The following is a 25,348-nucleotide window of genomic DNA, read 5'->3' as shown; positions in this document are numbered from 1 at the left end:
CAGAATATTTATTTTTTAAACCTTAAATACCTTGACTTAAATATGCAAAACAACTTTCAGGCTACCACAGCACAGAATTCAAAAACTTACTCAATCACTTAATACCTAGTCTTTTACTGCAGTATCACTTCCATGCTTTACCTCTCAGAATCGTTATGGCGTAGGAGGCCACTGGGTCACTGTGGCTGCACTGGCTCTCCGAATGAACAATTCACCTCATGCCATTTCCCCACCTTCTCCCTGTAACCCTGCACATTCTTCCTTTTCAGATGATAGTCTAGTTCCCTTTTGAAATGGCTCGATTGAACCTGCCTCCAAAAGCTGAAGTGAATTAAAAAATGTACGAGCTTGGATGAAAACAAAAATAAAATTACATTGAAAAAAGTCAGTAAAATATGCATGGATACCAGGGAGTGCTTCCAATCCTGTAATGTAACATCATTGGGAAGATTTTTATTATGAGGAGCTCCACTTACTTTTTGTAGTTTGCAGCGTAATTCATTGCCTCACAATGAGTCCCAGGTATGCATTATTCTTTATCTATTGCTTAATGCTGCTGCAGTTTGGGCAATGCTGCTAATTATAATACACCTTGGCACTCCATCATTCACAGCGTTTGAAACACATCACACTTGACTATTTTATTCCCCTATAAAATAGAGCAATAAAGTGCAGGAAATGAAATCACAAAGGCCTGTGCGCAATAACAGCTCTCTCAGGATTCGAATGCCGGGATCCAGCACACTTTGCATCTACTCATAGATTTGATGGGCTTTCTTCTTCATTAAGCTTCCTGCTGAAAGCTGGGGATTTTCACTGCAGTACTGCACGGGGTCATTTTTAAAAACCTATCCAGATTTTCTATCGATTTCAGTTCGTTTTTAAATAGTCCAGAATCTTATACATGCATCAAATTTTAATAAAGGACTCTAATAAATGGTCGTAGAATACACTTTACTTTTCAGGTAGAGTCATCTGAAGCCTTTTGCAAAAAAAAATTGAAAGGCTACAAAAAAATTATCCTTTTAGTCTGACTGTTTAAATTTATTTTGACTGTTATTAAAATAGTGTGCTGTTATCAGAGGCATTGGCTTAGCAGTGTTTCTAAGTTGGAGCCATTTATTTTCAGTTAGTTGTGAATTTGACATGCGCAGAACGTCATCATCATACATGAGAAATTCCAAATCAAACAACTGAGAAATCCACTTTGCTTGTTACAGATTGAATGTATTGAAGGCAATACACAGCAAGCCCCTGATGAAAATTTAGTCCCTAAAATTGCCTTAATAACCATCTGAAAGCCTAATACTTCAGATAATTTCTTCAATCTTTATTGCATAAACCAGACCAAGAATTGTTAAAAAAGGAAAAAAAAAATCAGATTTTAATGTCAAGCTAATGCTTTTCAGTCATTTGACTTCAGAGGTACAGCATTTTTAGCATGCAGAACCCTAGCTCAAAGAATATCAGGATTAAGCTGGATATTTGAACTGCATACATAATCATTTTCTTACCACTTGATTTTTTTAAAAAAGGAATTGGATGATGATAATTAACCAATGAATTGTTTAGGAAATTGAAGGCAATATACTAATCCAACACCTTTTAAAATATTTTCCTGTCATTATTCACAATATTTAAATGCTGAGTTCAAATAATAACTTGAATTTTCAATGTCTGTATTGTATTAGGTAAAAATAGAGAATTAGGGAAAAAAGTGCACTCTTAACTCATAAAGATTTAGCTGACCTCTTGACATTGCTTCGAGACAATATTATTTATAAAATAGAATTGAATAGGCCACGGTGGTTGATGCCTCTGACTGGATTTGCTCATAATTTGACTCCCTAATTTGACTTAATGTTAAATGAATTAACATTTTACTTGGAACTTCCATTTTGAAATGAGTATAATTATTTTAACTTACATAAATCATTAGCACATAGGAAGTTAGATGTATTCAGGTGGTTTAATGTATTCAAATTTCCAATATCAGCTTTTGGTATGGACTATAATGATATTTGTTGTGGATATTATTCTTGCATCTGATTGGTAATACCATGCTACGAGAATAAGTGGAATGCTATACTCCTACGGACACAAAGATTTTCATATGGGTAGAAGCATGCTGCCAGTTTTACACAAGAGGCAATTGCCCACCATCGTATATTCCGCTACTCTTTGAAGACAAAAATTCATGGAAATTAAGAAATTTATCAATGCGTTTCTTTTTGTTTTTAGAAAGCATTTCAAAAAAGAAGACTAAACAAAGGATAAAATACAAGATTGTGAACATCAGGAGTCATTCTGGGATCATTCTCTCCCTATACCCCAGTGGTGCTGGAATCAAGTAAGACAAAATGAAGAAAAATATTTCATTCTTCAGCGTAATCTGCCACACGCATAAGTAAACAGCAGATCAAAACCTTTTTCTGTTGTCATCCGAACAAATATGAATGTTCCCTCATTTCCAGACAAACTGCTACTTGTTAATGTATCTGGCAGACACATCTGTTTTGCAGGCCAATGCTTCTGGGAAATTTCCTGATATGTATAGCTGTTCGGGAAATACCTTCAAGATCAACTGCCTAACCCACAGATTCTACCTTCCGAATCAACCTCTTATTTTGAGGGTTTGTAATAGCCATGTCTAAAACAAGACACAATCTATAAAGAAAATAATATCTGAAAAGGTTTTGTGGCTCACGTAAAAATAATTACAAAAAAATAAATTTAAAAAACCTGCAGATGCTGGATGTCTGAAATAGAAATAGAAAATGTGGGAACACTGAGCAGATTATGTAGTGTCTGTGGAGAGAGCAGTCTGGACTCTTCAATGATCTTTTCTCGCTCTACTGGTTCTTCGACATCAGGAATCAGTATCTATCTCAAGCAATGCACATGTTTAAGATTGTTGTGTGCATGTCTGACTCTCCCTTTCCCTCTAAGTACCCAACCTTTACTCTGCAATTTCTGCAACAGAAGTAGGGATTTGGCATAAATGGAAAACTGTACCTAACTGTGCATGACACAATACAATCAATATAAAAATGCAATATATAACCTTTTCACAATTAAATTTCACAAAATACTGTAGAAATTTACAATAACATTTGAAAGAGAATCAACAGATATTCAGTATATTTGGGTTCATTCTAAATAGCTGCCTTGTTTAATGTAACTTTTAATTTATACAGTTCTCTTCTGTATACTGTTTATTTCGTAGAGCTATCATCCAATGCTACAATGGACAAAGATTGCTCTTCACGTATTGCTGTTTCTATGAAAATGACTAGGATTGCCTCAGGAACATCTGAGGAAACCCTGATGAATAACAAATATCAAAATTCCTAATGGTGCTTTTATTATTCAAAGAATTACAACTGTACATATTATCTCATAAAGCAGAAGCCTGAATGGTACTAAATAAGATCGATTTACATTAAGGAGTCAGGTTCAGACAGATGGTCCAGACAGCTAATTGACCCTTTATATGATGGAAATGTTTTTATGTGCACAAGAATGACCCACTTGTTTCTGGAGGTCTGACTATGAGATTAACATGCACATTCTTCCCAGCTATGATTTACATTACATCAAATCCTGTCAGTGAGATTGTGTTTAATGATTAAGTCTAGCTCTCTGGATACATGATATAACTCTTCTTTTTATACAAATATGGCATGAACATAAGATATTGCACAAAATTATTCATTTCTGTGGAGGAAAAAGACAGTAGCACCACATTCATGGCGCATGAGAACAGTGTTACCAGTTGTGTATTTTGGGAAATTTTCTTTCCTCTCTGGCTTCTCCTAAGCTTCAAATACACCACCCGACATGTTCTTTGTCCTCCCATATGCTCATTGCGTTAAAATCAAGATCCATTGCACTGTCTCTAACTCACTCTTTCCTAGGACCTCAAAGATGTGGAGCTCCGCACCTTCTTCAGTCTCTCCTTCCTCTTCCAATCCACAAGCTTTTAAAACCCAAACTGCTACTTGATTTAACTCATCTTCTCTCCTACATTTTTCAATCTTGGACGCGTCCTGCACTATGGGCCTTGATTCTTCACCTAGATGTATATAAATAATAGACTTAACATTTTAACAAATAAACTCAGTGCCAGGTAGTTTGTAAATCAATAGCTTAATCTTGGGATCATGCTGAGGTTCGCAGACGGCTTCAGTTTTGCTCTCACAAATCAGCGCATCATTAGAACTATTTGATTGAATTACTGGCCTGTACCATTCCCAACCCACATTTACTGTGTCCACAGACATGTTTAATCTGTGTGTTCATTTTTCTCCCTTGCCGCAGATATTAAGAACAAAGAGGTGAACAGGAGTTGCTTCATTTTTCCATCTGTGCGATGTATTTAAGGAGAAGCTGGATACACACGAGGGAATAAAAGTTGATTGGATGAAAAGAAGAATGGGAGGTGGCTCATGTGGAGCATAAGCACTAGCATGAGCTATTTGGGCTGAATGGCCAGTTTCTTTGCTGTAGATTCCATATAATTCAAAAGCATATGAAAGATTTAAACTGTACAGAAAAGCCATCACAGTAGACAATGTATAAACTATCAATGGAATTCCAGTTCTCTGAGAAGGAACACACACATCAGTCTGTTTTAATCAAATTAACTTTGGCTTTAACTAAGAATATTGTTACATTAACAGCATCACAGCTGAACTATGATGCTTGTTTACTTGGGTAAACTGGTGCAAAATTTTAAGAGCAGAAGTGAATGCTGGATGTCTGAAATCAAAGCAGAAATTGATGGAAATACACAGCCTGTCAGCCAGGACAGAAAAGAAAAAGACAGTTTAATATCTTGTTTGGAACCATCCACCAGGGCTCATTCATAATGACTGGGAACAAGTCCCTCACACTGATGAAGAGTTCTATTAGAATTTTTCTGTTTCAGATGCTGACTGATCTGATACGCGTTTCCATAATTTTCTGTTTACCCTCAGAACTTTAAGGATTGTTTTTCCGAATCATCATTTGGAAAAGGAAATAAAACGATCGGGTGCTGGGCAAGTTCTACCTCATTACTTCCGCATTGCTCTACAGCATGAGCAGGGAATTTCAACAGCAGTGCACAATCCCATGCTGCTAACTGAGCTGCTTCATTTCAAATGAAAATGATCAATATAATGAGAAATGATGCAAGTATCTTGATGATTGCTGGATGAACTGAAGTGTACAGATAACATTTAAAGGCACCATTAGATTTCTTTTGTTTTTTTTTTAAAAAAGAGAGTTTTCAAAAGAACATGAACTGTAATATTAGATCTTACTTGAACTTGGACTCCACTTCACTAACAGCCTTCTGGTATTGTTCAGTGGTCAGTTTGTAGAATTGGGCACTCTGGGGGGGAAATAAAGAAAATAAGAATTATATCAAGGTGCATGTCGGCTCCCCCACCCCCTCCAACATCACAGTAGGGAGCAGTTTGAGGATGCAAATGATTTTCAGATACCAGGTCTGTTGTATTAGATACAAATCGATGGCAATGTGATTAGACAGGAGCACAACTGGTTTGGGTGCATGGGTCATTGCGCGTGGTGATGAATGGCTCAAAATCGGTCTCGTTGTCTGACGCACTGACGTACAGTAATCTCATTTGGGACCAGATTTATCTTTCTTTACTGGATCAATAAAGATGAACACAACAGCTGTAAAAATCAATAGTAATTTTTGATTGTTTCAGCTTGAAGGTTCATTTTTGTTTAGGCACGATAGTTTGAGTAGTTTATTTGCTGTTTTGATTGCTGTTCAACGGCTCAGTTGGGGTTTCAATATAAAGAAAGGCTTTTCTAATTTGATTGCAGGCCAACTTATCAAAAAGTCATTTGTCAGCAGAGATAGGATTCATCATTTGCTTCTTGTATTCCTCTTCCACCATCATTTACTCATTATACTCCCAGCCCTGATGTTTGAAGACATTTATTACCACCTGCTTTTATTGTGATAGAAAGGGGAAATACAGGACTAGACACGGAGTCCCTCAGGCAGGCGTGCTCCTGCGTAATTTATCTGCTTCAAAAGAGCAAGCGACAGTGTTCCAAATCCGTCATACTGGGCACAGTTCAGCTCAAACAATCATTTCAGAAGTGAATGCATCATGCTGATTTTTTTTTTTGCAAGCTAAGCTTTATTACCAATGAGGCCTAGTTTCACAGCATAATTTCACAAACATATTTGCACAGGATAAAAACCGTCATTCAGAATTTGGGTTAAAAGACAAAGCAACCTTGTAAAAATGTACAAATGCTAACTCTATTTCCCCAGAGGTTGAATCTTATCAGTGTTACAGAAGTTATCTGTAGAGAAGTGCTGTGCCCCAACCAATACAAAATGATCTGATTATTCACCAAATGAAGTTTGTGGGATCCTGTTGTCTGCAAAATAGCTGCCACATTTGCCCACACGGTACATCATTTTGTACTTCATAGTAATTTGCTGTCTTTGAATTGTTTTGACATTGAGGAGCGATAAATTATATAAATGAAAATCTTCATGTCCTTTAATGTACACACACTCACGTGTGGATCAATCAACAAACAAACTGCAATGAACGACAGCTGCAGAATACAGTTACTCATGTGGGTGCATGGGAAGGGGAAAGACAGGGAGATAACTACAGGAAATTAGGGTGATGGATAAGCTCTGATTAGGCCATGTCATGAAGAAATATTAATGTGTATAATGTTATTGTAAATTATTCTTTAAAATAGAATTCTTGTGTGTGTGTGTAAATACACGTATTTTAATTGGATTAAAATCACCTAGTCTGGGTGCTTTGATTTATTGTGGTTTTGAGATGTTAATTGGGTGAACAGTAAGGAGAACAGTAAGATAAATTGTTCATTTGCATTTCTCGAATAAACCATTCAAGACTGTGGGTAAAATCTTGCACCTAGCTAGAAGCCAAACAATCTGTTTATCTTTTCAGCTTACTAATAAAATTGGTGCTGTGAAAGGGGTTTTATTGTTAGGAGAGCTGAAGTTCAAAAGACCTAGTGATACAATGGAAAATTTACATTCAAAGGGAAAACTAGGTATAAAAAGAAAGGAGTGTATGTGTGTAAGGTCTAGGCATTTAAGACCTAACCAGCCTGTACACCTCTAACCAACTTGCAAAGGCACCTCATTTGGAATTCATAAGGTCAAATGTGCTTTGCCTGGTGTCTATTTAAAGTCTATGGGTTACTGTTGCCTCAGTGGAGATTTACCTGGTGGTGATTAATTTGGGGATTTGTTAACAAGTTATTATAGTAGTAATTTGTAGCCATGTGTATATGTTTAATTTTTAAAATTAATTAATATTTAATTTAGGTTTATATAAAAAACCATGAGACTGGGTGGTCTTATTCAAATAAGAATTGAAAGTTTGCATCTTGAAATTACAAATTGCAAAAGTGGGTTATGACAGTTGTTTTAAGTTTTCCTCTGGGATTTGAACAACAGCCTTTACCATCGGCTGTGTCATAATACACAACCAGGGCATTGCACCTAGTTTTGGTCACCACATTTTAGGAAAGATGTAGGCGTCCTTGAGAAGGTGTACAGGAGATTTACCAGAATGGCTCCAGTGATGGGGGATTTTAGTTACAAGGTTAGGTTGGATAAACTGGGGTTGTTCTCCTTAGATCAAAGGAGATTGCAGGGAGATTTGATAAAGGTGTACAAGATTATGACAGTTTTGGTAAGGTAGAGAGGGAATAACTGTTCTCATTACCTGATGGTACAAGGACCAGGGGACACAGATATAAGTTTTTGACAAGAAAGAACTTTATTATGTAATGAGTGAAAATGATCTGAAACTTGCTGCCCATGAAGGTGGTGGAAGCAGAGATGATCAATGATTCCAAAAGAAAATTGGATGGACGCGAAGGAAATAAATTTGTACAGCTATGGGGATGGTGCGGGGGAATGGGACTAATTGGTTAGCTCTACAGAGAGCCGGCATGGACTGAATGGCTTCCTTCTGTGCCGTTAATGACTCTGAGGAGGAAGACCACCAAATTTTAGCAGCTGCATTTGCTGAAATCTATTTCATTATCACATGGGACAAATCAAAAAGTACTTCAATTGCTACATAATGGAGTTATCCCATCAGAAAGTGGACACAATGTCCGAAGTAGCCTCCTGTTATGCCAACATTGAGGCTTTATGAAAAACAAGCTGAGAGAAGATCATGAAAGGCCCATCATTAGTTATTACTTTCTGAAGAAGCTAGCTCCTGCTATTAAATTCTGTTGTCCAGTTGCATACTCTTTATAAAGGCAGGTGGTATTAAACATACATTCTGTATTTTTCTGTTCTGTCACAATAAAAATGGATAGCAAATGGTTTCAAACATTAGGGCTTGCTGTATAATGAATAAAGGACAATGAAGAGAGAAAAAAATTTGAATCCTTTCTGCTGGTTTGGATTCCCTTCCCTCCAAAAAACAAATGGCAGGCACGTGGAATCTTGGACTCAGTGACACATATCAGGAACCCAATCACAGTCTCTCCAATCAGTCCAAAGTTGCAGACCTGCACAGATTTGATTGTGGTCTCCACTCAGAAATCTCAGCAAATGGTACTTTCCAAATGTTTCCTCCAGAATCAAGTATTTTTTTACTTTAAGCACAAGCAAAAGAAGTTCTGCAGCAGATTACTGAAGTAAACATTTTAGAAGATTTATGCATCAAATGTCACATGCAATATGGTTTTGAACTGAACTCACTTGGATATTCCAAAGATGCTACAATGGAAGGGTTGGGGTGAAATATCATAGTGATGCACATTTTAAAAACTAAAGTGATCTAAAAGGCAACAAAATCTACTTGAGGTGTAGCCTGTGTCGATTATGGGCATACTTCTTCTCTATAAAGGCTCAAGTTTGTGGTGCAGCTTGTATACTGCAGCAGGCCCTATGCTCATCAGTATGGCACATTTTTCACAAGCAAACAGCCTTCCAGAAAATACTTATTAATGAAGGAGCATTCTCCAAGAAAAAAAATGAGTAGGTCCAAACAGAAGTCATGTGAGATGATCAACCACTAAGGTTTAGCCAGTGAAACAGATACAAGCGTGAAATTAGAAACATGCCTCATAGAAGCTTACAGCTGCAAGTTTTTTTTTTACTGATGCTGCACCTTTGAACACTTGTTCATTCAACATATCATTTTTTTTCTTCTTCACTCATTTCAGCTTCCTCGCTGTCACTATTTCTTCCCTCTTATAGAATTATAGAACAGTACAGCACTGATGGAGGCCTTTCAACCCATCGTGTCTGAGCCCTCCTTTCTAAGAGCAATCCAGTTGGTCCCATTCTCTAGTTCTTTCCCCATAAACCTGCAATCTTCTCTCCTTCAAGAATTCATCAAATTCCCTTTTGAAGGCTATTATTGAATTTGTATTCACCATCTTCTCAGTTCAAATCCTAATCACTTGTTGAGTGAAAAAAGCTTTACTTCATGTTGTCTCTGGATCCTTTACCCATCACCTTAAATCTGTGCTCCCTGGTTATCAACTCTTCGATCATTAGAAACAGTTTCTCTTAATTTATTATATCTAAACCTTAAACAAATCAAAGCTTCTGAGGTCACTGATTTTGCTGGAGCACAACTGGACAGGGGTTAGGAACCCTTAAGTACCTTGTCCACTCGGTCATTCCTCAAAAGCTAATATGGACCATGAGTGGTGGCTGATGAACAGAGTGTGGGGCACAAAGCCAAGGTTGATCTTCTCCTCACCTCGATCTGCACATTTTTTAGGTAGGCATCCTTAGTAGCGACCTTATAGAGAAATACCAGGAATCACCAGCATTGATCTTGATAGAAGGGTGGGAAACGGCAATCTCCAGCATGAAACTCCCACCAGTGCAGGAGATGGCAAGTCTAATTCTAGTGTTTAATAGATGTACAGTAGAAATAATTTGCATCCCATAAGTAGTAATGGATCATGTTGCTGATTGTATACTATCCCCTCATTACCACTCAGTACCCCCAATACAACCTCCATACACACAAGCATGGATTTTGCATCAACCTATCAGCACAACTGCACTGTTTCACTATCTTGAAATACTGCTGATAAAGAACTCAACGCTGCTTCTTAATTTTGTGTGCAAAATTATCAACTAGCCCAGAGGTCTAAAGGTCCCTTCAATTTAATAAGATAGCAATCCTCATCTTATGTAATTTATCAAATACATCCACCTCTAACGTTTCTCAGGTCCAGTGATATTTGTGGATCGCAAATGAAATGAAGTGCATTTGTCACAGTTTAGTCTCCAACTGACAAAATCCACCTCATCTTTCTAAAAGAAAACCGGCTCTGGTGGTTTAAGCTCAGTGAAGAACGTGAACAACGGTTTTTTGGTTCATTGCCAGGATGTTTGCATCTCTGGCAAGGCCAGTATTTATTGACCATCCCTATTGACATCCTTAACTAGACCATTTCAGAGGGGAGTTAAGAGTCAACCACACTGCTGTGGGTCTGGAGTCATATATAGGCCAGACTGGGTAAGGGCAGCAGATTTATTTTCCTGAAGGAAATTAGTGAACCCGATGGGTTTTAATGACAATTGGGTAGTTTTAGGGTCACCATTACTGATTCTAGAGTTTTATTCCAGATTTATTTAATTAACTGAATCTAAATATCCCAGGTGCAGTTGTGGGATTTGAATTCATATCTCTGGATGATAAACGTAGGCCTCTGGAATATTAGTTCAATAACATAACAAGTATGTCATTGTTCCTTATAACTTGCAGTTTATATAGTATCTTTAAGGTGGAACAAAAATCCTAAGGTTCTTTACAGGGGTGAAAAAGGAATTGACTGATGGAGCATTTTGGCAGAGAATAGAGGAGGTGACAGGAAGCTTTGTTAAAAAGATGGGCTTCAAAAAGGCTTTTGGAGGCAGGAAGAGAAAGTGAAGCGCAAATGAGTTCAGGAGAATAGTGCCACAGAGTAATGCTAACGTGCCTAAAGGGTCAACCACCAATAATTGGGCAAAAGTCAGGGAAACGGAGAGTACAGGAGGGGATGGACAGTTGCAGGAAGGTGCACAGTTCATATGAGGTAAAATCATAAAAGATTTGAAGATGAGGAAACTGATTTTAAGTTTAGTGCACTGGGGAACTGGGAGGAAGTGTAGATCAGTGACGAGTGGGCCTTTGTGCAGAGCAGGAAATGGGCAGCTGATTTTTGGACAGGTTGTTTATATAAGGTGCAGTTTAGGAGACTGGCAAAAAGGGCACTGAAGCAATTAAATCAAGGCAATGAAAACGTGGATAAAATCTTCAATGCAGCAGGAAGTGAGGTACAGACAGATGCTGCAGAAATGGAAGCTGGCAGACTTTGGCAGCGAATGTGTTTTGGAATTAGAACCATAGTTCTGCGTTGAACAGGATATCAAGTTTTCCCAAGTTCTGATTCAACCCGAGTAAGTAACTGTGGAGGGAGCCAGTGTCAAGTGAGCTCCTCCCTGGAACACAGGCTGAGGTACGGTAGTCTTGAATCAAATGCCAGTGGTTTCTCATTAAAGCAGCGATAGCATGAACTATCCTCTTGATAAACCGCAGTGGCATCGGGACAGACCTCTTGCACGATTTCCCCGAGAACATGAATTACAAGCAGTGGTATAATATGCAGTTTATTTATAAGTTATGTTTAAAAACTAATTGGCAATGAGCTAATTTTCATAATATATATCTCGATAGTATCATGTACATGTGCATCTAGTCTCTCAGAACGTAGTGGTAATATTTCAATGCACTTTTCATAGGTATTAACAACAAAATTCTGAATTGAAATCAGTGGAATTTTAAATGTTAAAATCTTCCATAACAGGAGCTGCTGTGGTGACACTGTAACACCTTTGTGCATCAAAGATACAAGTGCAAAGCTGAATAGAATGTTAATTCCTCTTAGAGAGCCTTGGCTATCACTCTATAACTTTGTAATCTATTCAAGGTGCAAAAGAAAGGGAAAAATGGGGGCGAGGTGGGTGGGGGTGGGGGGGCGAGAGGAAAAAAGGAAAATGGAAATGACAAAAATCTATTAAACTATTTCTCCACAGCTGGACTAGTCCAAAAAAAAAAATTGCCCAATGCGATTAGGACTGAAGCAGGTTTACTCCATGTTGCTTCTCCATAGTTCAGACAGAATTTAATTTCTGGCAAATTGGATTTCTGTTAAACCCTAACATACAGTAATGCTAAAATCCAGTTTTCCACAGCAGGAAGGTTGAATAGAATGGCATTGCATTCTAAAAGGTTTGCTTGTTGTCTGTGTTACAGAATCATGCCTGTACCTTGAAATCTTGGCTCTCCCCCTCGTGGGAGTGGAGAGACACGGATGGGTAAAAAAAAACTGCAGTCTGTGCATTAAATTATTAAAATATCATCTGACAGGAGATGTTTGTAATAATCTTTCTTCATAAAGAGCGTATTGAGCTGCACTAATCCCGTGAATCAATGACCTTAATACAAAGCTGATTTGTGTGTTTACTCGATCACCAAAAGACAAGGCAGAAAATGAAAGTCCTAACACAGTAGATACTGAAACAATCAGGAAGCCAATTAATCACCCAGATGAAGGCCAGCATGACCAAGATCTTGGAAGACATGGGAAGGGAAAAAGTGTCACCTATTAATGGTGACAACAGCAAATAATCATTTAATTTAGACAGCTTCACAATTTATGTGACACATCTACTATGATGCATTTGATAAATTCCTTTAAATCAACAATTCCCATTTATGAGTTTTACTGTCCATCATTGTTACAGCTAATTCGGAATAACAGGAAACCAAAACATGGTGAGAAGAGATAATATTTATTATGAACTCCCTCACTGCTTTCGCAAGTCTTTAAGATTGGAACTTTATCTCACTAAAAAATTGCACAATCACACTTTGTTTTTACTATGTAATAATTTCTTTTGTAGTAAAGTAGTGCATATGCTTGGGTTACTCAATAAATTATCAAAAAAAATTCATTGCATGCCATTTAAAAGCTTCTTCTTCAACACCTGGCAGAACTGAGGGGACCAGTTTGAAACTGAATGAGTCCAAAAAAATGAGAAAACAAATTAATTCAACTGCTAACAGCGTAACAGAGACTTTTTATGTAGAAGAGTGGGAAGAGCAGCTTTATGAACACTAAATCTGAAGGTTAAATATTGACAAGGGCAGCAGAAGACTCTGTGCTCTTCTTTAAAACATATCTTTGGAACCACCACACCCATCAAAAGGAAGACGAGGCCTTGTTTTAACATCTCATCTGAATGGTCCCACCTCCAACAATGCAACACTACCTCAGCACTGCACTGAAGTATCATGTTAGTGTTATGTGCTCAAATACTAGAATGGGGGTTTGAAGCCACAATGTTCCGATGCAGACGTGAGCATGCTGCCAACTGAACTAAGCTGACAAACTCAAGTTGAAAGATTACTAATATCACAAAATGGAGGCCTGACTAAAGATTTCCCAGTAATAAATCAGATTTTTGCTCAGTAAATCTGCTGTGGCATTTTAATGTGCATGACACACTTCTTACCTAATAGCACTGTGGGAGTACATTCACAACATGAACTGAAGCAATTCAAGAAGGTAGCTCTCCACTAACTTTGTGAGAGCAATTAGGGATAGGCAATAAACGTTGGCCTTGTCAGTGATCTTAAGAGCTATGAAAAGCATGGCTTGGCCCAACTTCTAATCAAGCAAGTCCATAGCATAACAGTGTTTGGCAAAGCTCAGGGAATAGGCATATGCTGTATTTGCAGAGCATAATGATGTGCAAATCCAATAATGCCCTGAGTACTGATACATTGCTGACAGTGTGGGCAGTTCAGGTCCTAAAAGCTGTGCAGTGGACTGCATCTAGTTCCTCATCACTCATGTCAGAGGATCAGTGATGAGGAACAACTTGATAAACCAGCTTTGGAGAGAGATATCTCAGAAAGAACATTGTATTTGGTACTGTACAAATTTCAAGGAACGAAACAAGCAAATATGAACAACATTTTCAGAGATACTCAAATGGCCGAAGAAGGTATAGGTTCAGAGTTGTGAAGTGAGAGTTTAGGACAGATGCTCTAGGACAGGTACTCAGTTTGCATAAACTATGCTCAACAGCTGGAACGGTATGCTAGGAAGTATAATTAACTCCAGGACACGAGATTAATTTAAGAAGCAGTTCAATGCTGTAAGTGCAAGATGGTGCAGTTGGTCTTTTGCACCAAACCTTGTGTGTGATTTTTTGATCTTGTGAAATTATGTTCAATAGGACGAGAAACCCACTCTTGCATGTTGGCCTGAGGAGGAATTGGGACATTTCCTAGCTCTGCAAACTGCATCCAGGAGAAAGTGCCCCGGAAGTTGGGATTTTTCTTTTGGGAAGTGGGGTTTTCTGGTAGTTGGGCCGGGTGACCCCGAACAAGTCCGGAGGCTGCTGGTTACAGAGCCTGGCTGGGTGGAAGGTCTGCCTCAGTGCACTGCACTCTGTAAAAACAAGAAACAAAAAACAGCCCTCACACCACCCATGTCCCATCCATGTCCATGCATGTCACCCCATGGCCTCTACCCACCTCCATGGCCCCTCATGTCCTCCACGACAAGCTATGTGCTACCAACCCATATGCCCCTTCATAACCTCCATGCCAACCTGCTCCTCCCTACCCACCTCATGGCCCTTTACAGCCACTTTGCCAACTTAATGTTAGCTCATGCCTCCCACATATCATGTCAACTCATCCAGTATCTGCCATGTGCAGATGAGGAGTCATGCTGAGATAAAATAAAATAAAGTTCTGAATTTCATTTGCAGACTTTATTTTTAAAAACTGTCATTCATAAATACCCATTCATTATGTTTGCATTCCTTCGACTGCATAATCCTGTATAAGGACAAACATTTCATTCAAGTGCTTAATTTCTTACAAAAGCAAACATCGCAATTTATAGCCCCACTTCAAAGAGTCTATAACCAATTGGAGCTGTCAATCAAACAGACATGGAAGGTACCTCACTGTGATAATGGAAGGTTGTGAAATTAGTCAAGCAGCATCTTTCCAGTGATGATAGCCCCTAGTCTTATGTCAGACAGAGTGAAATAACAAGTAATTATTTTTTTTAAACTTCATTTTTTTCCCCAAAGATTTAAAGGGCAGGACTTTTAAATGCCTTGACAGCTGCTTTTGACAGTTCCTCTTGACAGCTGCTTTTGACACTTGATACTTGACAGTTCCTCGATAGTTCAAATGAGTTTATATACTTTTTACACACATTAATGTCCAATTTTAACAATCCCCAACGGCAGCTTACCACTCCCCAAAGGGCACCTTAGCGCTCCCAAAGGTGTTCCGACCATATCCAAAGGAAAACCCTATCTCTTTGAATGACTCTGCAAAGTTTAGCCCTGCTCCTACCAGGTATAATCTGCACCAGTAGTATTTCCCATGCCTGGCCAACAAAAATCAAACATGACTGGTGGCAGCTGCCTCCATGAAACATGCACGCGCAAATCCTGATCCGGCCCCGCCCCTGCAAAAATATTAGATGCTGTGTTTGGGGGTAGGGCTTCCGGATTTTAGCTTCTTCTGCCATTTTTGCAATGATGGAGAGGCTCTCCATCATTGTGAAAATTCAGGCTGCTATCTGATGCTCAACTCCTTTGCCCACATTCATTATCTATTTTAAATTCAACTAAGTCAAAAATGTTATACTTAGTCCAGCTTCAAGAATGTTGTCTCCTGTTTTAAACAGCATGGGGAAAATTGGCCAGGATCAACTGCTATTTAACTGATTGTAAATCACTTTTTATTTTAAAAAGCGTGGAGTCTCTTTCATAATGTGAAACTAGCATTAATTCATTCAGTTCAGTCAGTTTATGAATATGGCTAGTTAACAGGTCATTTAGACGCTAAGTTCTTTGAGATCAACCTCTATTTTGCTTACATTAATATATATGCAGTTTGCTTTTGCTAAGTGAGATACATTTAGTATTTAAAAAAGTGTTTTTTTTCATCCTATTCTCTCTAAACCAAACACAAACTGTGGCTGATGGGACAATTTGTTTATGGACACCTGCCAAAGCCCCTCTAATCTGTCAGCTATTTGCTTTATGGTATTTAAAAAAAAATTAACACTCTTTACTCATTATGCTGCATGCCAAGCATTTTAGGGGTGGCAAGGTGTTATAAGTAAGATAGGTCTATAGAATCTGAAGACGTATGGAGCAATAACATTACAAATTGCCTTTGAAATAGCAAGTAAGTTGCTTTTCAGTAATCTGCCACATATATTATTCATAGGATGGTACAAGGTTGTCCAAGGGAGATCGTGGAGACTATTGGGCCTCATTAAAATGGTTGGTTTTGGTGTTAAAACTCAGGACTTATTCATCAATGAGACAATGGTGCTAAAGCTTCTAGGTTCACAGGAGCCAAATTGAAGAGTGAGTAAGAAATTGAAGTGAAAATAGAAGTAATTTGCCAGAGCTTATGGGAAAGATTTATAGGATTCACAGGTTGTAGTCTGGTAACTCTGGAACAACAGAAAGCTAGTGGCAGGGCACAAAGCAGGAACTGAATCAAGGGTTTAGACAGCATCACAAACTACTTGCATACTATTTTCTTATGATGTGCTACAGGTGGCTGGCATGGCTGTGGTGTCAAATGAATACTTTGCATCAGTCTTTACCAAGGAAGCAGATGCTACCCAGGCCACAGTGACACAGGAGGAAACTCTGTCACTAGAAGGGTTCAAAAAATTGATAAGGAAAAGGTATTAGATAAGCTGCTGGTACTTAAAAGTTGACAAGGTACAGGGACCAGATGAAATGCATCCATGATATAATAAACAAAAAACTGCGGATGCTGGAGATCCAAAACAAAAACAGAATTACCTGGAAAAACTCAGCAGGTCTGGCAGCATCGGCGGAGAAGAAAAGAGTTGACGTTTCGAGTCCTCATGACCCTTCAACAGAACTGATTTTTCTTTACAATGAGAGGGGTGAAATATAAGCTGGTTTAAGGTGGGGTGGGGGGGAACAAATGCAGTGGGGGGGTGTTGTTGTAGGGACAAGCAAGCAGTGATAGGAGCAGATCATCAAAGGATGTCACAGACAAAGGAACAAAAGAACACAGAGGTGTTGAAGTTGGTGATATTATCTAAACGAATGTGCTAATTAAGAATGGATGGTAGGGCACTCAAGGTATAGCTCTAGTGGGGGTGGGGGGGGGGCATAAAAGATTTAAAAATAATGGAAATAGGTGGGAAAAGAAAAATCTATATAAATTATTGGAAAAAAAGCAAAAGGGGGAAGAAACAGAATGGTGGATGGAGGAGGGAGCTCAAGACCTAAAGTTGTTGAATTCAATATTCAGTCCGGAAGGCTGTAATGTGCCCAGTCGGAAGATGAAGTGCTGTTCCTCCAGTTTACGTTGGGCTTCACTGGAACAATGCAGCAAGCCAAGAACAGACATGTGGGCAAGAGAGCAGGGTGGAGTGTTAAAATGGCAAGCGACAGGGAGGTTTGGGTCATTCTTGCTGACAAGGGTGGTGCTGTCGTTGTCTGGCGCACTGACCTCTACCTTGCGGAGGCTGAGCGTCAACTCGCAGACACTTCCTCCTACCTCTCCCTGGACCATGACCCCACCACTGAACATCAAGCCATTGTTTCCAGGACTGTCACTGACCTCATCTCCTCTGGGGATCTTCCTTCCACAGCTTCCAACTTGATAGTCACCCAACCTCGGACGGCCCGCTTCTACCTCCTACCCAAAATCCACAAACAGAACTGTCCTGGTAGACCGATCGTGTCAGCTTGCTCCTGCCCCACGGAACTCATTTCTCGTTATCTTGACTCCCTTCTCTCTCCCCTTGTCCAGTCCCTTCCCACCTACATCCGTGATTCCTCTGACACCTTACGTCACATCAACAATTTCCAGTTCCCTGGCCCCAACCACTTCCTCTTCACCATGGACGTCCAATCCCTCTACACCTCCATCCCCCACCAGGATGGTCTGAGAGACTTAGCTTCTTTCTCGAACAGAGGCCCGAACAATCCCCATCCACCACTACCCTCCTCCGTCTGGCTGAACTTGTTCTCATACTAAACAATTTCTCCTTCAACTCCTCTCACTTCCTCCAAATAAAAGGTGTGGCTATGGGTACCCGTGGGCCCCAGCTATGCCTGTCTCTTTATGGGGTACGTGGAACATTCCTTGTTGCAGTCCTACTCCGGCCCCCTTCCACAACTCTTTCTCTGGTACATCGATGATTACTTCGGTGCTGCTTCATGCTCTCGTCAGGACTTGGAAAAATGTATTAATTCTGCTTCCAATCTCCACCCCTCCATCATTTTCACGTGGTCCATCTCTGACACTTCCCTTCCCTTCCTTGACCTCTCTGTCTCAATCTCTGGTGATAGACTGTCCACCAATATCCATTACAAACCTACCGACTCCCACAGCTACCTTGACTACAGCTCCTCACACCCCGCTTCCTGTAATGACTCCATCCCATTCTCTCAGTTCCTTTGCCTCCGTCGCATCTGTTCCGACGATGCTACCTTCAAAAACAGTTCCTCTGACATGTCCTCCTTCTTCCTTAACCGAGGTTTTCCACCCACGGTCGTTGACAGGGCCCTCAACCGTGTCTGGCGCATCTGCCCTCACGCCTTCTCCTCCCTCCCAGAAACACGATAGGGTCCCCCTTGTCCTCACTTATCACCCCACCAGCCTCCGCATTCAAAGGATCATCCTCCGCCATTTCCGCCAACTCCAGCATGATGCCACCACCAAACACATCTTCCCTTCACCCCCCATGTCGGCATTCCATAGGGATCATTCCCTCCGGGATACCCTGGTCCACTCCTCCATCATTCCCTACTCCTCAATCCCCACCTATGGCACCTCCCCATTCCCACACAAAAGATGTAACACCTGCCCCTTCACTTCCTCTCTCCTCACCGTCCAAGGGCCCAAACACTCCTTTCAAGTGAAGCAGCATTTCACTTGCATTTCCCCCAACTTAGTCTACTGTATTCGTTGCTCCCAATGCAGTCTCCTCTACATTGGAGAGACCAAACGTAAACTGGGCGACCGCTTTGCAAAACACCTGCGGTCTGTCCGCAAGAATGACCCAAACCTCCCTGTCGCTTGCCATTTTAACACTCCACCCTGCTCTCTTGCCCACATGTCTGTCCTTGGCCTGCTGCATTATTCCAGTGAAGCCCAACGCAAGGTGGAGGAACAGCACCTCATCTTCCGACTAGGCACTTTACAGCCTTCCGGACTGAATATTGAATTCAACAACTTTAGGTCTTGAGCTCCCTCCTCCATCCCCACCCCCTTTCTGTTTCTTCCCCCTTCCTTTTGCTTTTTTTCTAATAACTTATATAGATTTTTCTTTTCCCACCTATTTCCATTATTTTTAAATCTTTTATGCCCCCCCACCCCCACTAGAGCTATACCTTGAGTGCCCTACCATCCATTCTTAATTAGCACAATCGTTTAGATAATATCACCAACTTCAACACCTGTGTTCTTTTGTTCCTTTGTCTGTGACATCTTTTGATGATCTGCTCCTATCACTGCTTGCTTGTCCCTACAACACAACACCCCCCCACCTTAAACCAGCTTATATTTCACCCCTCTCGTTGTAAAGAAAAATCAGTTCTGTTGAAGGGTCATGAGGACTTGAAACGTCAACTCTTTTCTTCTCCGCCGATGCTGCCAGACCTGCTGAGTTTTTCCAGGTAATTCTGTTTTTGAAATGCATCCATGGATATTCAAGGAAGTGAGAGTAGAAATTGCAGGGGCACTGGCCATAACCTTTCAGTCATCCCTAGAGTCGTGGGAGGACTGGAGAATTGCAAACATCACACCCTTGTTCAAAAAGTACAGCAATTACAGACCAGTCAATTTAACTTTGGTGGTGGGGAAGCTTCTAGAAACAATTCTTCGGGATGGAACTAACAGTCACATGGAAAAATGTGGGTTGATTAGGAAGAGCCAGTATGGATTTCTGAAGCGAAAATTGTGTTCAACTAACTTGGAGTTTTTTGAGGAGGTAACAGAGAAGGTTGATGAGGGTAATGCTGTTGCTGTGGTGTTTATGAACTTTCGAAAGGCATTCCATACGGTGTCACACAACAGACTTGTGAGAAAAGTTATAGCTCATGGAATAAAAGGGACAGTAGCAATGTGGATACAAAATTGGCTGAGTAATAGGAAACAGTGAGTAATGGTTAATGAATATTTGTAGGCTGGAGGAAAGTTTGTAGTGGAGTTCCCCAGGGGTCAGTATTGGGACCCTTGCTTTTCCTTATTAATGATCTAGATCTTGGTGTGCAGGGGAAAATTTCAAAGTTTGTGGATGATACAAAACTTGGAAGCATGGTAAACTGGAGGAGGACAGTGTAAAACTTCAAAAGGACATAGACAAGTTTGTGAAATGGGCAAATAGCTGGCAGATGAAGTTCAATGCAGAGAAGTGTGAGGTGACTCATTTTGGTAGGCAGAACATGGAGAGGCAATATAAAATAAGGGGTACAACCTTAAAGGATGTGCAGGAGCAGAAGAGGGCATAAATCATTAAAAGTGGCGGGACAGTTGGAGTGAGCAGTTAATAAAGCATACCGTATCCTAGGTTTATTAATAGGGACATAAGAGTACAAGCTGGTTATGCTGAACTTGTATAAGACACTGTTTAGACCTCAGCTTGAGTACTGTGTACAGTTCTGGGTGCCATGCTTTAGGAAGGATCTGAACGCATAGGAGAGAGTACAGAAGAGGTTTACAAAAATGGTTCCAGGGATGAGAAACTTGAGCTATGAAGATAGATTGGAGAGGTTGGGACTGTTCTCCTTGGAGAGGAGAAGGCTAAGAGGAGATTTGATAGAGGTGTTCAAAATCATGAGGGGGCTGGACAGAAACTGTTCTCACTCGTAAGCGGATCAAGAGCGAGAGAGCACAGATTTAAAGTGATTGCAAAAGAAGCAAATGCGATGTGAAAAAAAACTTGTTCACACAGTGAGTGGTTCGGGTCTGGAATGCACTGCCTGGAAGAGTGGAGGTAGGTTCAATTGAGGCATTCAAGGGGGCATTAGATGATTATTTAAATAGGAACAATGTGCAGGGTTACAGGTAAAAGGCAGGAGAATGGCATGGAGTCATTACGCTCATTCGGAGAGCTGGTGCAGACACGATGGGTCGAATGGCCTCCTTCTGCACCGTAACAATTCTGTGATCCTGTGATATTTCAGTTCTGTTTTGGGAACATTGTGTTAGTCCCATGAAATTTGCAAATTAAATAGATGACACCAATAAGATGCATTTAATCCAATGGTGTTTAGAGATTGACAGTTTTTTTTAAATTAACAAAAGTTAGAAAATTTATTGGGAACAGTGTACATTTTAACTTTTAATTGGGATTCCTCCAAATAAACCTTCAGATCGGTTTCTAATAAGATTAAATCCTGCTTTGTGCGACATAGGGCTCTAATCGTGTTGGCACGTTTATTGAATATTCTATATCATTGATGCAGTAAACAACATCTCTATAATGTCATTGAGAGTTAAACTAAAAGCCTATTATAGCAAGAGATAGGTCACACAAAAGATATTTATGTGGGTTTCTAAGCAAGATAGTATTCATTGAAATGCAAAACCTTCTGTCTTGTACAATTTGGGGGCATTTTATACATAAAGGCAACATGAAATGGAGCTTTGTATGTGTGTGCGTGCATTTTAAGTGGATTATTAAATACAGAGAATGTTTTTCTGTTAACATACCAAACACTGTGAACCACCTGCAGTGTGCCAGAAGGCTCAAGCGCAAAGAAAAGTCTATAAAATTTACACTTAAGTTTTCGATACCACCTTGTAATACACTGCTTACATAAGACAATGTTCAGAATTTATGCAACACAATGCGTAAAGGGATCACTCACTGGACACCAAGCCCTTGCTCAGTTCCCAGTTTGTGCTGAGTGACTCACCTAAGGTGGGACAGCAGTTAGGTGCTACGATGATCTCAGCAACGCCACACGTGGGCTGCGAACATGCATGTCAAAAGAGGACAGGACTGAGAGCACGCACAATGCCGTTGATGGTTACACAAATTTTAGACAAGAGCATGGTCATTCATGTGAGATACCACAGGGCTTCTGGTAACTGAAAACCTTTACCCTACAAGTGTCAAGAGACTCCAGGAGCAGACAGAAATTTGCCAACATTAAAATGTCACCTGCTATTTGGGTTTGGATTGGTTGCCACTGCAGAAATGGTTTTCTGTTCAGGCTTGCCTCTACTGCAACTATTATACAACTGATCACAGTGAGACATCCATCATGTGAGAATGAGACAAGGGTTTTTTTGTTGTGCTTGTTCTTGCGATATTGAACGTCTTGTATATATCATCAGCAATAGAATACACATTGATGAGCAGTGGTTTACAAAAAGATTCCAATCGTGACAAGACCCTGAAAACTCGAGTGTGATTCAATATTAAGCTCAATGGGATACTTTTATGAACTGTGCTCACTGATATAGATTCCCTGGCCTTCTGTATGCTGGAACAGGGATGAAAGCGTCAACATCCACCTCATGAAAAGATTTAGTTTCAAATGGTGTAGAATTTATCATTTTAGTCAGGTGAACTTATTTTCAATATGATCAAAGATTATGTTTCATTTCTGTCCAGCTTTTTAAAAGAAATTACTCACAGGCGATTAAACCTATCGTTTCTGACACTAATTGGCATATCTAAATCCTGACTTTTACCCGTTGTCCTCCTTTCCTCTCTTTATTCGGTTCAGCCCTATTAAAGTGCTTGTAAATCTCCCAGATTTCAGTTCTGATTAAAGATTTCAGTCTAAACATGAACATATCTTTGTAATTGTTGACAGACCTGCATTGTATTCCTAGGAATTTGTATTTTTATTATAGATTTCCTGCATTTGTGGCTTTTCCCCTTTATCTAATTGTAATACTTTTGATTTGTAGGATAGCACATTTATTTATCGTTGATGTAATTCTTTGTATCTATTATTCTGACCTGTCAAAGCATTAGTATTTTCCAAGAGAAGCATTATCTGTTACTTCATTTTCAGATTAGTAGACCAAACACTGGTCCCTCTCTCCTGTCTTTCTAGGATTTCTTGTACATCTTTATGTGTTGGGAAAAGTGGCTCCTTGACCTAAAGGCTTAATAATGTCTTGAAGTGTTTCAACTAGTTATGCTAACAGTCAATGTTGAACTTCTGCAGTGTTGTAAAAACATTCTTTGGCAATCAAATACAAGAACAGATCATTGACCTGTCCCCCGCCCCCAGCTCCCCCCTCAAAACACCCCCTTAAGCTTGCCTGTGGTGGTGTTAACCTGTAACTGAAAGAAACCAAGGACAGTCCGAGTTGACTCATTCCAAATTCACTAATCAAAATAATTCTGCGAAAGTGCAGAGCTACTGTTCTCTACCTCACCGTGGCTTCACTACAATTGAGAACTTGCAACGTTTTTGTTCTCATTTTTCGCTAAGGATATTCATGATTGCCGATTGCCTAACAACTCCATTATCAGAATGACATTCTATATATATTCTTTGATGGGATGTGGGCATCACTGGCAAGGCCAGCTTTTGTTGCCCATCCCGAATTTCCCTTGAACTACTGAATAGCTTACTAGGCCACTTCAGAGGTCAGTTAAGAGTCAATCACTTTGCTGTGGGTCTGGAGTCAGATATAGGCCAGATCAGGTAAGGTTGGCAGATTTCCTTCCCTAAAGGGCATTAGTGACTGAATGGGTTTTTACAACAATCGATGGTGGTTTCAGGGCACCATTTCTGAGACTAGCTTTCAATTCCAGATTTTATTATTTGAATTTAAACCCATTTGAACCCATCCCCCAAGGGCATTAGCCTGGACCTCTGGATTACTAGTCCTGTGACATTACTATTATGTCACCAGCTTCCTATGTGGCAGTAGCCAAAATTGAATGCAGCTAGACCTTCTTTAATTAGCTTGTTCCTGCATATCCACTGCAAACCCATCCCCAAACCTCAACTGTGGTCAAGATAAAAGTCATGTACACACTTAAGTTCAAAAACAAAAACAGAATTACCTGGAAAAACTCAGCAGGTCTGGTAGCATTGGCGGAGAAGAAAAGAATTGACGTTTCGAGTCCTCATGACCCTTCAACAGAACTAGGTGAATCCGAGGAAGGGGTGAAATATAAGCTGGTTTAACGTGTGTGGTGCGGTGGCTCCCCACCCCACCCCCTGCAACACACACCTTAAACCAGCTTATATTTCACCCCTTCCTCGGATTCACCTAGTTCTGTTGAAGGGTCATGAGGACTCGAAACGTCAATTCTTTTCTTCTCCGCCAATGCTACCAGACCTGCTGAGTTTTTCCAGGTAATTCTGTTTTTGTTTTTGGATTTCCAGCATCCGCAGTTTTTTTGTTTTTACACACTTAAGTTGATGGAAATTTTTAGACAATACGAATAAAATCATCAACAATTTATCATCAAAGACTTCCCATCATCCAAAAATCACAAGTCACGACTGTGATGGAATACTTTCCTAGATGAGTGCAGCTCCAACAACACGCAAGAAGTTTGTATCTTCCAGGACAAAACAATATGCTTGACTGGAAACCCATCCACCATCTTAAACATTCATTCACTCCACCACCTACATGTTGATAAAAACAAAAAAACTGCGGATGCTGGAAATCCAAAACAAAAACAGAATTACCTGGAAAAACTCAGCAGGTCTGGCAGCATCGGCGGAGAAGAAAAGAGTTGACGTTTCGAGTCCTCATGACCCTTCGACAGAACGGTCATGAGGACTCGAAACGTCAACTCTTTTCTTCTCCGCCGATGCTGCCAGACCTGCTGAGTTTTTCCAGGTAATTCTGTTTTTGACCTACATGTTGATGTTGTATGTTTCATTTACAAGATGCACTGCAGCAACTCATCAAGGATTCTTGAACAGCGCCTCTCAAACATAGGATTACACAGGATATTTGTCACAGAAAAAGGTCCAACCAGTCAATGCCCCACTCGAACTTCCTCCTATCTTTCTACATCTAAATGTACTACTGTAACTTTCTACTCCCTTCTCCCTCAAAAGGTTATCGACCTTTTCCATAAATGCATCAATACTATTCGCTTCAACTACTGTGTGGTACCAGTTCCACATTCTCACCAGTCTTTGTGTAAAGAAATTTCTTTTCAATTTCCTATTGGATTTCTTGGTGACTAGCTTATGTTGATGGTCTCTAGCTATGCTCTTTCCTAGAAGAGAAAGCATTCTCTTTGTATGCAC

At 40.0% G+C, this 25,348-nt stretch overlaps 1 protein-coding gene across 2 annotated transcripts in view; it reads right to left on the bottom strand.

Moving 5' to 3' along the window:
* chchd3a (coiled-coil-helix-coiled-coil-helix domain containing 3a) overlaps positions 1-25,348 on the bottom strand; it is a 328,691-nt gene that overhangs the window by 26,210 nt on the left and 277,133 nt on the right. For both annotated transcript variants that reach the window (XM_041203373.1, XM_041203374.1), the window contains one exon: positions 5,307-5,377. In XM_041203373.1, coding sequence (XP_041059307.1) covers positions 5,307-5,377 — 71 coding nt within the window. The remainder of the gene's footprint in view (positions 1-5,306; positions 5,378-25,348) is intronic.

The sequence above is a fragment of the Carcharodon carcharias genome, chromosome 13 (assembly GCF_017639515.1).
Source record: "Carcharodon carcharias isolate sCarCar2 chromosome 13, sCarCar2.pri, whole genome shotgun sequence".
In the NCBI taxonomy this organism is placed as follows: Eukaryota; Metazoa; Chordata; class Chondrichthyes; order Lamniformes; family Lamnidae; genus Carcharodon; species Carcharodon carcharias.
The sequence above is the reverse complement of the archived record's forward strand: the minus strand, read 5'-3'. Positions and strand labels throughout refer to the sequence as shown.